We start from the raw sequence: 20,421 nt of genomic DNA on the forward strand, positions 1-20,421 counted from the left end.
CAATCCATTTAAAGAAGCAAAGGCCATATAGAAGTGAATCCTGCAGGCAGTTTTAACACCTGACTCTTGCTTAGGTGTCTGACTGAAAATGAAAACAATCCAAGACACAGGACTTTCCCTGAGGTCAGAAATCTCTGATTTTATTTTACGGCTATTGTTTGTATGTGATCAAAGCCTGTTCCAGCTGCACATCTGCATCGGATTCACAGTGATTTTGCTTCATGCGTCCCACCAGATGGCTTTGGAAAGAAGCTGGGTGGCTGGCAATGTGCACAGATTAGCAGTTAAGGAGTCTGAATACATTCAGATTTAGTGCATTTTGAAACATGGAAGTAATTTTCAGATTACATAATATTGTTCACAGAATAACAGACCCCAGGTTACAACACTGCTACCAAGGGACTCCCATCCATCTTCTCCAGAGATTATGTGAGAAATCTGTGTACAGCACGATGTTTGCTTCTACTAAGTGAAACAGATTGGAGTAATTCTCATTCATTACTTAGAAATACTCAGATCACCCCTAAAGAGTTACAAAAAGTCAACGAACAGAAGTTTTGTAAGCTTTCGGGGAGGGATGAGTCATCCAAATTGCACATCCCGAATACATCCTGTTATCTATTGTCTTAACACTATGGTAGGATAGCTCACATACATGGCTGGAATAGGATAAAGATCTGTGACTTCTCTTATGGATTAAAAATGAAGGAATCAAGCTGAAAAATTTGGGACCTCCTGCAGTTTGAAATTTAATGTCCAAATTAAATCACAGCGTATTATAGATATTATAGAATAAACTTGTACTGCACGGAATCCCCTCAGCAAGTGCAAGGTAATTTGGAGCTTGCTGGCTTTCTTGTGCCATCAGTGAGGTACAATACAGCCAAATTTACACAATGGCAGTTTTTCATATGCTCTTATTTCAATGCCCTCAAATAAAATTACTCTCACATGTTACTGATATTTGTAGACCAAATCCCAAACATAATCTCCAAAGAATCAAAGCTTAAATTCAAAGAATGGGTCGGCCTCTTTCATGCAGCGCTCAGTGAGTAGTTTGGATGTGGCTCTTTACTTTCAGAAAGGAGAAAAGATGGCTCCAGAGCAACAATAATAACAAAACCCCCACACAGTATTTTTGTTAATATTACTCACACAGACTGGTAATTGCTAACAGTACTTAGCACTTAGCCAAGGTTTACATGAAACATTTGTTAATACTTTATTCATCTGTAAGGGGAAAGTGTACTTAACTGCACTTCTGTTGATTTTTGTGCATCTAAAGAACTTCCCAGAAATGGTCATATAAGTAATTTTCATTACTTATATTTTCATTAATTTTCATTACAAGATTTCATCTGTAGGGGAACCCTTACAAAATTAAGGTTTTAATGACTGAGTTCTGAGGATGGCAAAGCAATGGAATGAATGCTTTTAAAACAAAATCATTCTGTTAGTGAGTCACTTAGAAAACAACACCAAAACTCTACCTTGCTATCTCCTGTTCCAAACATACTTATATAGTTGTTGACCATCTTGAACACAAATCCACGATCCATAAACGTAAAGCAGCGCTAAGAAAAGAAGAAGGAATATCACTTTATTGCTAAAAAAAGCAGTACCCGACTTCATTTTCCTGGCTTTTTGCCTTGCATCATCTGCAAACCTGCAGCACTTGGGCAGGTGAAATCAGTAATAGCAGGGTAAAAAAAACTGGGAAACTGATGAAACCAGCTCTTCCTCCCCCAAATAATAATATAAAAATTAATAATATATATAATATAAAATTATACTGTCCCTGTGTCTACATTTTAGAATAAATATCACACTGTACTGTCCACCAAGAGGAAACCTATCTATGCTCTTGCCTCAAACCAACATCATCTTCCAAGTGATATAACACTATTAATACAGTCAGCTATATATGCAGATCAAGGTGTAAACAGCTACTTGGACATCCATATTTTAAAAACAAGCAACAAAGGCCAATGTAGATAGCAATTCCTGTCTATTCTCAATTTCATTATTAATTTTACTTAGATGTGAAGGGAGAGAAATCCACCTTCAGTTTTCAGGCAGCTTCCTTCTAACCAGTTACTGCTGGAATACAGCTCCCTCCTAACACAGCTTTAATCTGTCATAAAAGATTTCAGCCTGGATTTCAGTGTATACTGCATACAGCATTCCATATGCTAACAGAAGGGTAGATCCCCCCGCAAAAAAAAGTTTGGGGGAATCACTTGATAAGCAGCTAGATAAATAGCTGGACATACCACTTACTGAATGGCAATTTTCCAATGCTTCACAACTAATCTGACGTTGAGGAACATAAATATGAGTGAGAAATACTAGGATAAAAATTCAAAAACAACCCACTTTATGACTTTTCCAAAGCACACATGTATTTTTTCTTATCTACTAAACAAAAGGACTTTAAGAAAAATGGCATAAAGAGGCAGGGTACAGCATTCCATACAAGATTTGCACTTTGCTTATTCTGATTTGTGAAAGCTGCCAACTGTGGCTGTGATTAGGAAAAATTAATCCACTCACAGTCATTCAGAGCTACAGTATTTAAAGATAAAATACCAGCTCAATGGGAAATACATTTATGTTTTTTACCAAACTTTGTATTAACTAGAACATAAGAATCTGTAGAATTTGCAAACTCGGGCTCTTTTAGAGAATAGATGCAAATCAATCAGAACTGTTTTAAAACAGAATTAGAAATAGCTTTTGCATTGTGAAAGACCCAAGTGATTAGAAAACGTGAGCTATAAGTCAATACTAAACTTGGAAATCGAACCATCACTCACTTAGAATTGTTTTTCTTCCCCTTCAGCTAGAGCAGAATAGCCTCAGCCTTCCATTAAGTTCGGGCAATTAAGCATAACTACAGAATTTATACCTTGAGAAACCTGGCAGTGCTATAGTTTGCATTCCTAGTTTCTTCAAGAGCTTCTTTGTACTTCCAAACAACGTGGTCTGCCATGACCATCACAAGTGTATCCAGCTCAGTTTGAAATGACTCTGGAAACCTCTGAGTTCGAGAAACCTAAGAAGTGAATAGATTATCACTTGAGAGTATATAACAATGTGTATTAAACCTGAAATCACATTTGGGTCAAGGGCAAAGACAGTGTTTCTAGATCACTTATCTGCCATCTAGTTATCCTCTGCCAGGTAACCAGGAAAAATTACAAAATTCTCATTCCATTCTAATCCATCTGTTCCAAAGCTGATGCAACTGTATATTGGCTCAATAGTTCTGCATAAGCAATAACAGGTTTGAGCCTAACAGGTCATAGTTTTGTGGGCAAAAACAGTATTTTAAAATGTGACAACCTTTCGTTTTTTTCACCACTTAAGAAGAAATCTCCGAACACGTTTATTTCACGTGGTTCTGCATTTTGTATTTTCCCTTAGAGCCTGATCACCTCATTAATTAAGAGCAACATATATGCTTACCTTTGTTTTCTTTGTATCAACCAGGTACTGCGCCATTGATTTTATTATGACTGCAAAGAAGAACCAGGAATGCTGTTCAAAAGAAGGAAAAAAGAACAGCAAATATGAATATATGACAAATATTTTATGAAGCCAATTCCATTCTTTAAAGACGGAATGCATTTCTCAGTAAAGCACACTGGTAAACTCTACATGAGAAATAAATAAAAGAGGAGTACTGTATGCTTTAGTAACTGGAGCTTACACATGTATCGGTTTCTTAGACCTTGCTTATGGGAGGACCTCGATACTTCTTATTTTGGTAACCACTCAAGGACAGCAGCTGAAAACAGATGTAAATGTCCTAGTAACACATGAATATTCTCTGTGCAACAGCTTCCAGAATGAGAATTAAACCAAAATATCCTAAGTGCTAATGTCATATTATGCAATAATTAGGTTTCCCACACGGACTTAGAGAAAAGAGGCATTTTTTATGCAAACCACGGCACTCTGAGAAACGAGTTATGTTGAGAAGCTGTTTAAAGTGTTGCAAGTCTTTTCTGTTGAATCAGTTTAGGTTGGATTTATGCAAAGCTCATACAGGAAAAAAAAAAAAAAAGACAAAAAAGAGGGGAAAAAGATATGACAAGCAAGCTTCAGGCTGAAAACCAGCCGTAAAACTACAAATGGTCGAATTCATTATCATTCACCTTTAAAACCTGTTTCACGGTTACTTGGTCATTTAACTTCAGAAGACCAGTCATATTCTTGGCCAGCTCCTCATGAACAGTCCTTTCCTCAAATGATTTGGTTCTGAACACATACTGAAGAAGGAAAGAAAGTCATCAAAATAGGCACTGAAACAAATACAGAAAGTCGCAGTAGGTGAAGAATAAATTATTCACCTTGAAGAGCTGACAAGTTTTGTTTTGTTTTAGAACATCTTGGCTGAAAAAATAAACTCACACAAACTTTAGATCCCTAGCAGTAATGGTGAAGATCTACTCCCCTACAAAGTCTGAGTTTTAAGCAGAACTTGATACTGATTTCAACTCATTGCAAGAGGTATTTTTACTAAAAATCATTGCCACAACCAATTATTTTTTTCCACCCCCAATAGGGCATCTGATCCTCTCAGCTGCCTTTCAAGCCATTTAACCAGAGAAACAAAGAATAGGCAAGCAGAAGGAGTGAGGAGGGTTTTTGACCCACCTAGGCAGGGCCACCTTTCACTTGCTCCTTTCTTCCAATGGCAACTGTTAGAGTTAGAAGCAACTCTTCATCCTGAAAGGTTTAAAGCACCCACTAGAACTGATAGAAGGGAAACTAAATCCCCCCATCAGGCCAGGTCCTCAAGATAGGAATTTATCTAACTGCCCAGAACTAATAGGTCTACTATTGAGGCTTAAGATTTTATTAAGCTTATAATTTGTTACTGGGATCAATTACGGCTTCCCAAAAACAAGAGCACTGCAACCAAACCAGTTAGGAAGAACTGTTATTTCAGTACAAGCAGAAGGAATGTAAAAGAAAGGACTATTCCTGGAAAAATATCTTATTACTATTCAGTTTAATTTCCAGAGTAGATGCAATAAGCTTCTCCCTGTGCCATTTGACACTTCTGGGTCCACTTTGTTAAGTCAGAGTAATTTCACATTATTACAGTATCTGAGTGACTCACAATTCTAAATTTACTTATTTGCAAAATAAAAGTAGGTATTATTCATTTCCTTACAGATGGATAAAAGAGATTAACAGTTATTAGCTTTTGGCTGCTGCTGGAAATGGGAAAACAAGCTTCATGGTACAGCCTGATTAATCACCTGCTATTTCAAAGATTTTTAAGCACAATAGGTGTCCAATGCAAATCTCAAAAGTTATCAAGCAGATGCTAATACCTACTGAATTTACTATATTTACATGTTACATCCATTATTATTTTCACAGCCTCAACATTTCTGCTGAACTTCAACAGAATCCCTCTGGGTTTCAGTTATGGCACCTGAGATTAGAATTTGACTAAGGTGCTCAGATGCTTCACCCGTAAAACACACCTCCATGAAGTGTGAAAGTAAACCCACACCGTGGAGACATCAACCAACAGTTCTCAACACTGAAACTAAAACTGAAGCACTGAATGGCTGTTCCCTGCTCTGCATGGTAATTTGTCCAAGGTGGTATAAGAAACTTATGATAAGACTGGAATTTACTCAGCCTCTTCCATGTCTTGTTTGATTACCTCACTGCTGAGCCATCCAGGCTGCCAGAGGCAGAAAGTTCTAATTCAAAGGGTAGAGAGGAAGAAAAAAACAAAAACAAAACCAAAATAACTACATACAATTTCTTAAGTTTAACAGCATTCATACCATCACATAGGAATTGATGCAGTTGTCTAGCTGTTCTTCATGGCATTTAGCAACAATATTAGTAAGAACCCTGGAAAATAAACAAAAACCAAAAATGCAAATTGAACTGTTTTGTGTCACAAGGCAGAGAAGGGTCATCTAACAAATCACTTTATTCTGTAATTAAGACCCACTTTAAAACAGTCCTGCAGAGTCTGTGCATTGCCTGGGCCACAGCTACAGCCCAAGTATCTGAGTAGGCTGAGCTCTCATTTCTGTGCAGCAGGGAGAGGGTGGGCATTCATGGCAATTGGAGATGCTTTGACCCTGGCGATCATTAACATAGAAGAGAATTGCTCAGGTCATACAAACACCAAACTCAACCCTGTACTATTAACAGCAGAGGTGGAAAGATCAGGTGTTTCAGGAAGGTTTTCTCTTCAATTTTTATGCAGGCCATCTTTGTTTGATACCATCTTGTTTCAGGAAAACACACAAAAGACTGAGACTGAAAACACTGAGAAAGAAGTTATCTTCAACTTAACCACATGATTTCCTCATATAGGACCTCTTTCCTCCCCCCCCCCAAATTTAAGATATTTGATATAGAAAACATCCTGAAATTCCAGGATCTTAACTTTATGCTAAAAGAATAAGAAGGAAACAGTTCATAAATACAAAAACTTGGTAGAACATATCTCAAATTCAAGGGCACTCATAATAATAGCATAACTAAAATGGATTATTAACACATGGAGACACCAACAGATACATGCCAGACTGGTCCATGTACAAGCAGCTATTACTAATAGACTGGTGATCTGGATACTTTCTACCAATTCTTACTACTGCAATCAAAAGCCTCATAATTCTTTAAAGGTCATACTTTTCACATATATCTAATTTCGTGTTGTATTAGACACAGTAAAACTTTTAGCAAGATAAAAAATTCTATGATGAAATTAGTGGTGCCCATTCTGATCCTTCAGCGTTTACTCTGAATTGAAAATAAAATAAGCTCTGGCAAAGATGCACAGAGAAATGATGCCATCTCTGGGCCTCTGGACAAGTAAGTAATCATGAGAGAATATGAAAGGCAGAATGTTTTCTCCCCAACACATAAGCAATTCTAAGCTTTCATGCTGTTGTTGCTGCTTTTAATAAGTTCAACACAATCTGCTCCAAGCTATTCAGAACAAAATACAATGTGTGTATATATAGGACACATCAATGAATAAAGCACACAGCAGATGAGCAAATTCTTGTTGACATCAACAGTACTAGCACAAAAGCCACCATATAAACAAGATGAAAACTGAGAATTCTTTTTCTTTTTTTTTCCTGTAGCCAGGTGGGTTCTGATGCATGAAAAAACCCAGCATCTTTCTATTTTTCCATCTAATCATTAAGTCTAATTTTTAAGTAACTGTTTCTTCTATTGTATTAAATTTCCTGTTGGTCAACTGATACTTTAATTCCAGCCAAAGTAAGGACTCTCCCTAACTAGTCTTAACAGTAGTAGATTTGCTGGCCATGAAGGCTTCCGGAATAAAGGTCCAATTTTCTCTTTTCCTCTGAAAAATGCACGTAGTCACAAAATCAAACTTTTGCAAGGAATGTTTCCTAGTGCCCAGATGTGGCAGAACTTTGTTCTGCAAGATGCCATCAACCTTTGATAAAGTATACTAAAACTCTATTTTCCCAAGGCTAAGATGAGAAATTCAGCTTCCTCATTTAAGTTTTCCTGGTTAATCTTTCTTCAGAAATTAATTCTGGAAAACAACTGGAGAAAGAAAATGTACTGACTATAACAGGGGTGAGAGTTGTCATTTTTTCCTCCTAGCTATAGTTACAATTTTTAGTTACTGGCAGAAGTGCAACAGAAACACCACTATGGCCAAAAGAAAACGCAGGGCAACTTTCTGCCCTCCTGCAGAGAAGAACAATAATCTTTCCAGTATTTTTTTTTCCTGCTGCACTGATTAACAGCATCAATAAAAACAATTTCATTATGTGAGGGATGAGAGGCTCAGAAAAATCATTCCAGCTGTTTGCTAGCTCACCAAAAAACACTGCTATTGCTTTACAGTTATTGCTGTTATATATTTCTAATTAGAAAATGCCCTAGAAAAGCATGACTAGTATGTTTGACTCTTTGTTGGCTGTTGCAAGATGCGAAGTTTTTTCTGTGCTGAATTCCATATCCTCACATTCAAACATAAATTAAAATTGATATTAAGGTTCATTAGGAAGTACTTAGCTCCTCAAGAACGAGACCTTTAACTATCATTGCCTATGGGTACAGAAACACGTTGTGATCAGAGGACTCCTTGTTGGTACCAGTGCCAATCACAGGATGCCATGCTCTTCCAAGAATTACTTGCAGAGCCCTTTGTTAAGGGGAAGCAGGCATTCTCACTTACTGAAATGTAAACACTGTGGTCAGCCTTCATGAGAGCAGCTATTTTTGGATGAACGTATATAATTATTTCCTTTATACGAAAAATATTCAGGTACCTGGTTACAGCTGTTGTAACTTCATCATCACTGTTTTGCACCAAAACCCAGAAGAGCTGATTCAGGACTATGGGAAGAAAGTTCATTATTACATGGATCTTCTCTATCCTCAGCAAATTCTGTAATGGACATGAGAAAGAAAATTAAGAGATTTCCAAAATGAAAGCTAGTTATTCCACTCTTATTTCAGCATGTAGAAGGCAGCACAGCCACAGTGGAAGGAAATGGGATAACTAAGTGAAGGACTATTTCCACATGCAGTTTGTTTTAAATACGACCATCCATGAAACTACAGGTATTGACCACATCTCAGAATTCTAATCTTTTGCTCTATCCTGATTAAAATACAAAGAAACAAAAAACCTGAACCCAAAACCACAGCACTAAAAGAATGAACTATTTTTACAACATGCACTTCCTAACATTTTTTTAGGTAAAATCGTTCTGTGTTGAGATCTGGTGAAATGTACTTATGGCCAAACTAATTACATAGAAAGCACACTGTCAAAAAATATAAACATCCTAACTTTATTAGAATGACACTGTATTACCTTCTCTGATCAAGGAAGATATTGAGCTCCTAAAGAATACAATAAAATCCTTTGAATTCCTTCAATTTTTGTATTTCAGTGATTTCCAAACCTTTCCTAAATTTCTTTAAAGTTATCACTGGTTTATAAGTAAAAAGAAAAAAATAACCCTGGATAGCATTATTCCTTAATTATATTGCACAGTTAATCCCTTGTTACATACAACATTATCTCTATTTCCTACTAAAATCAATCACTTTAGGAGGTAAGCTAAAAGCATCAAATAACAAAACGCTGAGATTCTGGTTATTTAGATAGCTAGAAAGTTCTGAAGATTGGATTCCTAAACTTTATCCAACACGCTCAAAAAATCACAAATAAAGTCTTCATTCAGTAGAGGTATAACACATGCCTTGATTTTTGAAAGCATTCCTTAATCACTTTGTTAAATTAACTAGCACAGACTGTCACTATTTAAAACCAAATCACCCCTGGTCAAATCACCCCTAAGGCCTTTCTCAGAGAACTGGGGCTGTAATTTACTGGAACATTTTGTTTGCTTATTGTAGAAAATTCTCAAATATCTTTATGAAATCTGCTCAAACATTAATGACAAATGAAAGAGGAAAATCACATACAGGATCATAACATCTAAACCCCCAAATAGCAATTAGATTTTACAGGCTGCTATAAGGAAAAACAATAAATACCAGCCACGCACAATGTTTTAGAGCTAGTACAGCAGTACAATTAATGTCATAGCCATCATTCAGTCTTCTTGCTTCTCTTCCTCTTAAAGTTCAGTAAATAGGCTGCAGGGTGCTAACTTATGAATAAAGTGTTGCGGCCCTATATTTACCCAATGCTCTTTTAAAACTGCTTGCTATGCCTCTGCTACCTCATTTTGACCTCTACCAAATACAGACATATTTATCATAGAATTTGAATCATTAAGGTTGGGGAAAGATCATCTAGTCCAACCATACACTCGCCACCAAAACATATCCCTCAGTGCTACATCTACATGTTTCTTGAATACCTCCACAATGGTGACATCATTACCTCCCTGAGCAGCCTGTTCCAGTGCCTCACCAATCTTTTGAAGAGGTTTTTCCTGATATCCAACCTGAATCTCCCCTGGCACAACTTAAAGCCAACCTCTGACGTCCCATTGCTATTACCTAGGAGCAGAGGCTGACCCACACCTCAGCACAACCTACTTTCAGGGAGTTATGGAGAGCTATAAGGTCTCCCCTGGGCTTTTCTCCAGACTGAACATCCCAGTTCCTTCAGCTGTTCCCCATAAGACTTGAGCTCCAGACCTTCCACAGCTTCATTCCCATTCTCTGGACACACTCCAGGGCCTCACTGTATTTCTTGTTGTGAGGGGTCCAAAACTGAACACAGTACTTAGGAATTAGAAGGGGAATAGGAGACATGTCTCTGACCAGCAATACAGTTGCTGCACCAATGAAGCCTAACTGGAGTTGTCATGGACTCATTTTCCACTGCAAAGTCTATGCCATGTTGAGAACTGTGCAGTGGTGGATCCGTTGAAAGTCCTAATTACCATTTTACTGCATAATTCTGAGCTGCAGGTTACTTTACCTTACAAGAACTTATAAAGTTTGAGGTAGGAGGCTGAGAGAAATCCTTCTCCCTTTCTTGGCACTGATAGAAAAAGTTATTCAGGTACGGATCCTAAATGATAAATAAAATGATAAATAAAAGTTCTCGTTAATTTATATTATAGAAAGAATTAAACTCAATAAACTGTTTATAGCAATCTCCTATGATACTGAAAATGACACATGGTACCTACTGTTTCAGACATAAATCCTTGAAAGATCAAGTTATTTAGCTTAATCCGTTGGCTACTGTACACCCTATTATATATAAACATTTCTAGGTCCTCTGACCAATCTTTTCTTTCTGTGTTGTGAGCAATTAGTCATTTCCTCACAATCCAGGGCATTTCAACAGCCAGAATTATTTTCCTAGTGGTCACAATTTCTTTTTTTCTTGTTACATTGACAGTCCATAATGTTTATTTTAGTATGATTTGAATTCATTTTTATTTTTCCTTAAAATGTGCATTTCATCATTGTCATGTCGCCATTCTACACTCAAGTAACCTTCACATGTTAGATGAACATAATCATACAAGACTTGAGACAAAGCACATTTCAGACTTTCCTTGATGCTTTTTACTTGTAAGCAGATAACAGAGCTAAGAGGAAATTCAGCTTACCTGAGTATTTACTGTTGATACAACAAAAGTAGATACTTTGAAAAGTGGCTTCCCACTATCTACCCATTTTACATCACAGCCGATCTGCTATTAAAATAAAACAAAAAACACATTTTGCACTATTTCCTATACATTCAAGTCAGCATCTCTTTTTCACTGCATAGGTTTGCTCACGAGCACATTTGAACTGTGATAGCTATTTGTATACAAATGGATTTCACAAATAGAGAACTCGTGCAACAAAAGCCAACTTTTTAGCAAGAGGTCATTGACATTATAATTCAAGGGACCAGATCACTGCTTTACCCTGTCCTCATGACGATAGTAAAACAAACAAGAAGGCACAAATAACCCAAACTGGGCAGGATCAGTGGGAAAAAGTGATATCACACTGCAAAGCTGGAGAATGAATCATGATTGCAAATCACATCAACTGGAGAATGAATGTCATATGGCCTGAGTTTGTCATTAAAGGTTCTTTCTGGAGTTTTGGAGATGTTAAGTATAATATCGTGGAAGAAAATTACAAAATGCACTTATTCCATATATGCTCCTGAATCAGCATCATATGGCTCACAACTCAGTGTTACGTACATTCGCTTATATACTCAATGATACTGTACACATGAGCATTCCAAAATGGATGACTTTTAGATAAGTGCAAATGCAAACTTGATCTCAAAGTATTTGCAAGTAACTACTCTGTGCTCTTTGAATACACAAAGGTAGGAAATAATACCTTTCCACTAGCAGGTTCTTGAAGACTTAAGTAATTGGGAGGCAAACTGCTTGCTACTGGCACGTTGTGTTCTTGGGAAGCAAGTTGAGCATCTTTCAACAAAGGAAGCCATGCGTATCCCACTGCACACAAGAACAAATTAATATGACACCTTGGAGAATAAGCTGCTCAGATTTAAAGGAAGGCAATAACATCCAGACAGAAATTGTGAAATCCTTATTTGAATGTACATCACTTATATTTATAATTAAAAGTAATTCTGCTACAGGTACCTGGTGTTTCCAGAGCCTCTTTCTTTTTGGCATTAGCTTTTGCATTTATGTCACACGTGACATGATAAAATGAAAACAGAATGTGGTGTTTCTTATGGAGTTGAGTGGGAAGTTCAATTTTCACCTGAAATGTAAAATGTTATACCTCACTTTAGTTTAAATATCGATTAAACCAGGCATCAGAGATGGTCTAAATGAATGACATCTCTCTACACAGAGGTCTAAGTACAGTCTGCCTTTACTGACAATTGTTCACCTGTGTGGTGCTGTTGCTGCCCTGGTAATAGATACTCATTTATGAAAATTGCAAGGGAAAGTTATCTGTCACTTCTAATTAAACAGCTTTTTTTCTTCTCTGTCTTGTGGATGAACAGTTGCACTTTTGATGAGAGAGCAGAAGACAAAAGAGTACAGAACTAAAGTGCTATAGACCCTGCTTACAAGTGATAACTTGAACTTTAGCAGTTGTAAACAGCCATCACTGTTATCTTATTTTTAAGGCAATCTAAATGAAAACCAAAATGAAATCTCTGCTACTTGTTCAGCATAATGTCACAGCTTACATGAAAATCAACTTTTATTTATGATTTCTGGTCCATCTTAAATGCCATGCCATGTCATCCACAAATCCCTACAGATTTGGACTGACATATTATTAACCTACTGGGATAAATACACGAAGCAATCAAAATATGTTGCCATAGGAACTAATGAAAAAGACACTCTGCCCTTCTGAACTGTGATAATGCTTATCCAAACTGATGCTGTGCTTAAAGTAAGGCTTAGAAATTGTTAGTAAACGTTTCCAGGGTTAAATCAGCTTAAGGGTAAGAATCTAATACCATAATATAGATATGAAATGGGCTCTTGGGCATGGAAATTAAGACACCTTTTTTGATAACATTCTACATTATTTTCAAGTCTTTCTTTGCTGTTTTTTCTGACTAACACAAGTAACACTTAGGACAGGTGCATGCCTCTTCCAGCCATATCATCTAGTAAGGTCTGAGTTCAGTTCTTCATTTACACTGAAGGTGATATGCCCAAAGAACATGGCTCATTGAGATCACAGAGAAGCACACTGTAAGATGTGTTATAACCCTTAACACTACCTGCAAAGGAGTAGGATGAATCTAGTTCAAATCCACTGAAATTACCTTGATGGAAGGATCTGACAATGACCTTAAGGGTCCTTTCCAACCTAAATTACTCTATGAAAATGTAAACATCCTACCCCAGCTCCTAAACACAAAGTTTAAATTAATACCTACTATAGTTACTGACTTTACCTCTGTTTTAATGTTTAGAAGCTTTTCAAAGATTAAGTGGTTTGGAAAACACTGGTTAACTACTCTGCTGGGGTTGTTTGTCAGCATTATCGCTACATAGAAGCAGTAGTGAAAAATCCACAAAAGATGTATGGCATTATCACACCATCAAGTGCACTCGTCACTGAAAGGGTGAATTTAAATTCACCTGCAGAAAACTTGGAAATCATAGGTGGTGTTGGTGAAATGTAAAAATGCATGGTAAGGATGAGCATCTAGCATTTGGCAAAGGCCAACACACAAACAGCATTCTAGGGCTGCATCTCCCAAAGTATGAGCTAAGCTACTTGCTGCAGCCACTACACATCACTGTACGTTCTGTTCGGATCACTGGATAAACAAAAATGCCCCAGTGCAGATCTTATATGTCAGAAGGATTTATTCTGACATTTCTTTCCACTCTTCATCATAATGTTGTTTATTGTTAACATCAAATTCAGAGATACATTGAATACTTAATGCTATCCAGACAAGCATTTTAGAGAGTAGGCTGTTCCTAATTAACTTTATAACATCTAAAATGTACTCAGAACACCTTAAAAGAGGAAAGACTCACTGAGACATAACACAGTTATGTAGACTGACACAATACAATTCCATATAGATACAAAAGAATCTGTAACAGGTATTCTTTGCACATTTTCCTGTTGCATTAGCAAACATGTGGAATTAGTATTTTATGAGTAAAAAAGCAGACTGACCTCATCATAGAAATCTGGATTCTGGGAATGATGAAGCACAGCGGTGTAGGCTGCTGTTACAAATAATGGTCCACCTGGTTTCCCATAAATACGCTAAGAAAAGCAACATACTTTGATTAATTGTCAAATTTTGCTGATGATAGTACTCTTAGTATATCTAATACACACTACATTAAAAGCAGTATCACGATGGATTGATAACTGCTTACAAATTAATATTTCTAAACAAACTTCCAGTAATAGTTCATTGATCCATGAAAATTACCCTGAATTTACTAAGCAATGCACTCCTTAAATTTCTTCCTTGCTGTTAATTATTCCAAAACCTCCTGCAAAAAGCTTTACAAAAGCTACTTCATCTTTATGAGGTTCAATACACAACATAAGGTTTTTACTGACTTCCACTAACGATCCCCTCGCTGGCACAGTTTGGTCCAGAGGTTCTTGATGACAGCTTTATTCATGGAGAACTGACACAACAACAATACTATGTTATAGACCTCGGTCAATAGCCAAGGTAAGAATTAAGTTTAAAGTTTTCTAAGTTTTTGCCTCATTCTTTCTCATGAAGCACCTTAAGCTCAGGAAGAAAATTCAGGTAAATAATAAATTTTAGACCAAGCAAGTTTCACCATAAAAACGGTAAGCTGAATTGTTCCGGATCAGTACAGTTCCCATTCCTGGGTTTTATAAGTAATGCTCTCAGAAATAATGCTCTCTGAATATATTTTGGGGAGGCTCACCTTCAGAGGCTTTGCTCCTTCTTCATCAGAGCTTTTAAATTCAATGCATACTGTTATATTCCTTGCCTGAAAAAGAGAAATGTATTAACATTCAGAACAGGACTGGGATGGCCATAATAACGCAGGCCAGCAACAAGGGGTGAATTTAGCTCTTTTCAAAATCTAAGAAAAACGGGCAAATTTGAAATGCATTCCTGCCTTCCTTCCAGTGCTATCAATCAACTGCAGAGAAGCAGATTATAAAGTGACCAGCACAAAAATGCAAGCAGCCCTTAAATTTCAGTTAAAGAAAATTCCAGGTTCGTTGCATCTGCATACATCGTTTCATTAAAATAGGTTAAAATTAAAATTAAATAAAATCATTAAAATTCTGAAGACTGAAAAAGCTATTACCTCATTCACATTTTCCTCTCCTATCTGATAAGCACACCATCATTCCAATAACAGAGCTCACATAATACATACCTACTCAATATTGGCCTGAATTGATCATCACATACTGTACCTTATTGAAATGTTTTTGGCTATCATACTTGAGGTGTTTTGGATATATATATATTTGGTTCTTGTAAACTCTGTAAGGCCGAGAATATTTTGTTGATTCCTGCACAAACTCCTCAACTTCCACTGTAGGTTGATGTTCCTTTATGTCATTAAATGGCTTGACTGGGATGAAAGATGAAGTTACACAATCTTCAAAAGAAAAGAAAAACACCCCTTATGATTTTTCTTTATACAGCCGTTGCTAAGAGTTAACAACACTGACATGCAGCGGGTCAAATTTCACTGTAACATGAATTCACATAAATCCAGAATTACATACTTCAATCTGAAACACTTAATCTCACTGAAATTAAACAGAGCAGCACTGTAAAACTTTTGACATTCACAGTATTTGGAGGTGTTTGATGGCATAACAGTACTATTGGTATGCTGACAGTTTCAGTGAAATAAGTGATGAATATCTGATGCTGTTTCTAATTAATTTTACAGTCCAATATCTAATTTAAATCCTTTCTATCATCTAATAACATAGTAAACAAAATGAAGAAACAAGCAGCACAGTACTAGATTAAATATACAGCGTAATTGGGATGACTGAAATCCAATTAAGAAACAGAAGATGAAAACAAAAACTGTCACCCAGACAACAGGGAGAGATTAGAGATACTCTGTATATCTGTACCACTGGATCAGTAAGACATGCAATCTCAGCGTAGAAAATGTAAGGACTATTTGCATAAAAGCACCTGGGAAGGTTTGGGTCATCAATTTAGGGGTGTCCTGAGTGAAAAGCAATTTGAAGGTTCTGTGCAAGAATTCTTTCCTTAAACCCAACAATGACCCACTGGAAAATCCCACTGATCTGTGGGGAGGAAACTGAAAGAAGCTGGTGAACCCTTGCATATAAGTACTCTCAATTTTACTTTCTTCAAAACCAACTGTCCCTCAAACTCGATTTATAAGCATCCTGCCTATGCCTATTTTGGCCATTAATCTTGCCTCTCACTAGAGAAAGCCAGAGCTGGCAGAAGGATGGGCTGGCAGCACTAAGGCCTCTCAGCAGGACTTCTGCTGTGGGCTCACACTGCGCTTCTGGTAGTCCATGAAAAATTCACAGAGAAATAAAGTCGTGTTCAACTGCATTCAAAAATCGTTGTAAGTAATATAAATATGAAGCTTTTCAATAGCAGTAGTTCACATGTACTCTACAGGCTATTATTGCTCTCATCAGAAGTAGTAGTGATGATAACAAGAAGCCATCTGGAAAAATCAAGCCTTATAGAGTCTGTTGTGAAGGTCTGGTCTCTGTGCCTCACATTTCACAGATGCATATGTAGAGGCAAAAGAGCAGTTTGCTTGCAGCCACCTCATTCCCAGCTGCAAGGCCATCAGCTACTCTCCATAACTGCCCCTTGCACAGATGGAGCCTCCCAGTTCTGGGTTTTTAGGTGTATTTTAAGGGGGAAAGCAGGGGACACGGCTGTTGCCCTCCTGCCAGTTTCAGAGTTCTGACAACAGGCAGGGACCAGGCATCACTGGTGTTTTCTTTCTTTCCCTTTCCTAAAACTACACAATTTTGGCCTTCCCCCTCCCCCCCCCCCACTCTTATGCAGTAGAAAAAGCAACAAATTTCCACAGGCTTAAACACAGACATCTCCTGACATATCACTGTCTCTAGCTCTTGTTGCTATCTCAAATAACATCTTACCAAAACAAAAGATCTACTGCAGTTGTCTAATACAAATTGATGTTAATGTGAAGCAGAGCAGTGTCCATCCCCAGAGACACAATTGTACCGGCAGCTTCTTGACAACATCTGTGTCCAGCTTCCTTTGCTTTGGCTCTTCTTTGCAAAAAGGGATTTTAATAGTAACCAAGACCTTTATTTTTTGTGGGAAGGTGGTGTTACAACAGAACTGGTGCAGCTGCTACTTGCTGCGCTTGTACTGAACTAAGTAACAGGGACGATAGATATAATAATATCTGAACAATAGTGACTGTTAAAATTAATTCAGAGAAACTGAGATAGACCTGAGCTTTCAGCAATAGCAGGTCACAGCAATGTGTCCCTTGAAACAAAAATTAAAACATTATTTAAATTAGAACCATCTGTACTAGGAGTTGCACTTTTGCCAGAGTTGCCTCCAAATGAAGTCCTTCATCTCATCTGCATTCTTGAAACCTGCTGGTAACCACATCCCACATGTGCTGATTCACAGAGGATACGTGTATCACAGACAACACTGACAGTGCCAGGCTTTTAACATCTATCTGAACAGAAGCCCAGACGGTTCTTTGGCTGAAAGTCTTAGATATCAAAAAGTGACCCCTGCACTTTCATCACATATGGAGACAGCAGGTTATGTTCTGTATCCCAAAAGCATATTCATGCAGATGCAGGAAGAAAAGAATGGCGTAATTAAATGAAAAAAAAACCCACAAAATCGGGCACATTCTCTTCCCAAACAATTGCATACATTTTTCTACACAGTGATCGACATTTTGCTACCAGAACAGCCTCATCACCACAATTCAGGACAGAAAGCCTATGACAACATCCTATTTAATCATAAAACGGAATCATACTTGGATGCTCCAAAGGAACACAATCAACTGCAATATCCAAACTGCCAGGTATGGTCTGTATTTTGCTAATCTTCTCTGCTCTGCAATTACAGAAATGAGAACATTTTAGAAAATTAGAACAAGGAACAGAATAGGAATTAAATCTAAATGAAAAACAGACCTTGATTTAAGATAAAAAGATACATAGTAAACACCTTTGAAATAAACCTGTTGGTGGCCAGACTCAAAACAAATGCAACAGGAGGGAAGAAATATTTTTTCTTTCTTCACTCCTTCTCCACGCCTTCTCTTCACAAGCAGTCACAGGTTATGGAAGAGGAAGAAACTAACAGAGGACGAACTAACAATTATCCTTGCAAGAATTAATATACTTTTCCCTCCTACAGTCTGAAACAAATGTGCTTTAAAAGTAATTCTGTGACCACTGAGTCATGAGGAGCTTGTAGAATCATGGCTTCTGAAAAGTGCTGTACTGAAAAGGGACTGAGAGGTATTCCTTGTACCTAAGCAGCTTGAAATATGCCAAAGCCATGATACTAAATTCCTTTTTATCTGGGAGCAAAGACAGTTGTTATTCAAGTACTGAGAATGTCAACAAAGTCTAGTGAATAGTAACAGTAAGGTAATGCAAGTGATTAAAGGATTGATCCAATTTCCCTAGTAGATATTCAATCTACAGGAAAAATTATATTGTTTCTGGGTGCACCTGAAGTAAAGAAGAAATTTAAGCTTCTATTCTCACGTCACTCATCTAGTCTTCACTGTAGAATTAATCTGATCTACACCTACGTGGAAGAATGCCCAGCCACACTTCTATTCATTAATTTACACACTGTCAAGCACTTGGAAAAGCTTTTCCTTTCAATGTTCTCTCTGCAGTTTGTCACAGAGACTCAAATAAACCAAACCAGGAACAGAGGAACTATTAAAGAACGCTTTTTTCACACTTGAATGTGCTGTTTGATTTTGCTTGTTTTTACAATACAGCCCTGTGTTGGTACCTTTACCTGCATCTCATCTGATGGAAGGATGGAAAACAATGTAAAAAATTACTACGTTTAGGTTACAGTAACATTTATTAATGTGCCAAATGACCTTCCAGGAACACTAGAAAATTGAAAGCATTCTTTGGCAGATATTTCCTAATGTGAAAAACACTAATTTAACACGGCTACTTCGATGGAAAAAAAAAAAGCTGTGAAAAATAATTTGCACAGCTTTATAAAGCTTTTATACCTTCTCAAATAGAATTAAAAAGCACTCCTTACCTTCTGTATTCAGCTATTAGCTTAATCAAATCTTCCATGGAAATCTTATTACTTTCTTGCCTGAATAAAGGTGAGAACCGTGAGTCTCTGTCAACATTTCCCTGATTATCTTTGAACACTGGTCTATAAAGAAAGAAAAGTAACATGTTTACAAACACATCAGTGTGAACGTTCAAAATTGTCATCTTTTAATAAGGAGATGACCTGAACTCCTGCACAAATTTAAGAACTTTCTGCAGAGCTTCACACAAGAAAGCTTTTCAGAGGTGCATCTCTTCAGGAGCAGAGACAGTTCCAGTGTATTTACACACACACTGACCCATTTCTGCAAAGACTTAAGATTCTTTACATTATGCAAATAGTCCCAAGTCACCTCAGACACAGCCTGGCTGTTGACAGCTCAGAGTTCCTGCATTTCAGTGCTAGAAAAGATCATCATCATCATCCAGCTCGGCATCCACTCATTTTTCCCCACTATTTTTGGTTGCTAAGTATCAACAGAGAAAGCTGACGAACTTCACCTCTTTCACTTCCCACTCCACCCTCCACTGATCATTATAATAAAAGAAATTACAGCAAAACATCAAATTGCAACCAATCTCATCACATAAAGAAGCATGTGCTTGTGCAAAACCAGGGTAGAAACCCCTAGAGAGTTTTCTCATGCATTAAATCTATTCCATGCCTTCCAGAAGCAAGACACCGACTCACTGTGCCTTAGCTTTCCTTCATAAAACAATCTTGTGGAACACTGACTAAATTTTTTGTGAAGCAGTTACTAAGTGCCAAGTGAAATGGAAAGAAAGGATATGGTTTATAACCAGGAACAATAAGTATCAGCTGTTGAGCACACAGGAAAACATGCTCAGATATTTCCATTCCTGCTCGTTGACACTTGCAGGATTTAATTAAGACGTCGCAGTGCCCTTTGTACAGCCCCAAGGGTCACACACATTGGCTGGACTGAATAATGTAACAGCTATCCAAATTAATGAACTTTGGATTCAACTGCTGTACACTAAAACATTGCTTAACAAAAGTAAAATGTTCTTGACACTAAGTGCTGTTCTGTGAATCATTTGGCCAATCTTTCTTCCTTAATTTACTCCTCTGTTTCACTGCCAGGGAGAAGAGTAATTGATGCCAGAAAAATCGCTGCCAGATACAAAATAATGGAGTAAAACCTT

General features: G+C 37.2%; 1 protein-coding gene across 18 annotated transcripts in view; it reads right to left on the minus strand.

Annotated features, from left to right (window-relative positions):
- DOCK10 (dedicator of cytokinesis 10) overlaps window positions 1-20,421 on the minus strand; it is a 131,662-nt gene that overhangs the window by 30,874 nt on the left and 80,367 nt on the right. For 17 of the 18 annotated variants that reach the window (XM_085512867.1, XM_085512868.1, XM_015871423.3 and 14 more), the window contains exons 15-29: window positions 19,235-19,357; window positions 17,967-18,046; window positions 15,382-15,569; window positions 14,877-14,942; window positions 14,134-14,226; window positions 12,105-12,228; window positions 11,833-11,954; window positions 11,094-11,180; window positions 10,451-10,543; window positions 8,313-8,431; window positions 5,817-5,886; window positions 4,161-4,274; window positions 3,469-3,540; window positions 2,909-3,055; window positions 1,491-1,574 (exon numbers count right to left, since the gene is read on the minus strand). In XM_085512867.1, coding sequence (XP_085368993.1) covers window positions 1,491-1,574; window positions 2,909-3,055; window positions 3,469-3,540; window positions 4,161-4,274; window positions 5,817-5,886; window positions 8,313-8,431; window positions 10,451-10,543; window positions 11,094-11,180; window positions 11,833-11,954; window positions 12,105-12,228; window positions 14,134-14,226; window positions 14,877-14,942; window positions 15,382-15,569; window positions 17,967-18,046; window positions 19,235-19,357 — 1,582 coding nt within the window. Of the gene's footprint in view, window positions 1-1,490; window positions 1,575-2,908; window positions 3,056-3,468; window positions 3,541-4,160; window positions 4,275-4,662; window positions 4,682-5,816; window positions 5,887-8,312; window positions 8,432-10,450; window positions 10,544-11,093; window positions 11,181-11,832; window positions 11,955-12,104; window positions 12,229-14,133; window positions 14,227-14,876; window positions 14,943-15,381; window positions 15,570-17,966; window positions 18,047-19,234; window positions 19,358-20,421 lie in introns of those variants that run through there. The other variant, XM_085512875.1, reaches the window with a different exon arrangement.

The sequence above is a fragment of the Coturnix japonica genome, chromosome 12 (assembly GCF_054131305.1).
Source record: "Coturnix japonica strain WE chromosome 12, WE-NBRP24, whole genome shotgun sequence".
NCBI lineage: Eukaryota > Metazoa > Chordata > Aves > Galliformes > Phasianidae > Coturnix > Coturnix japonica.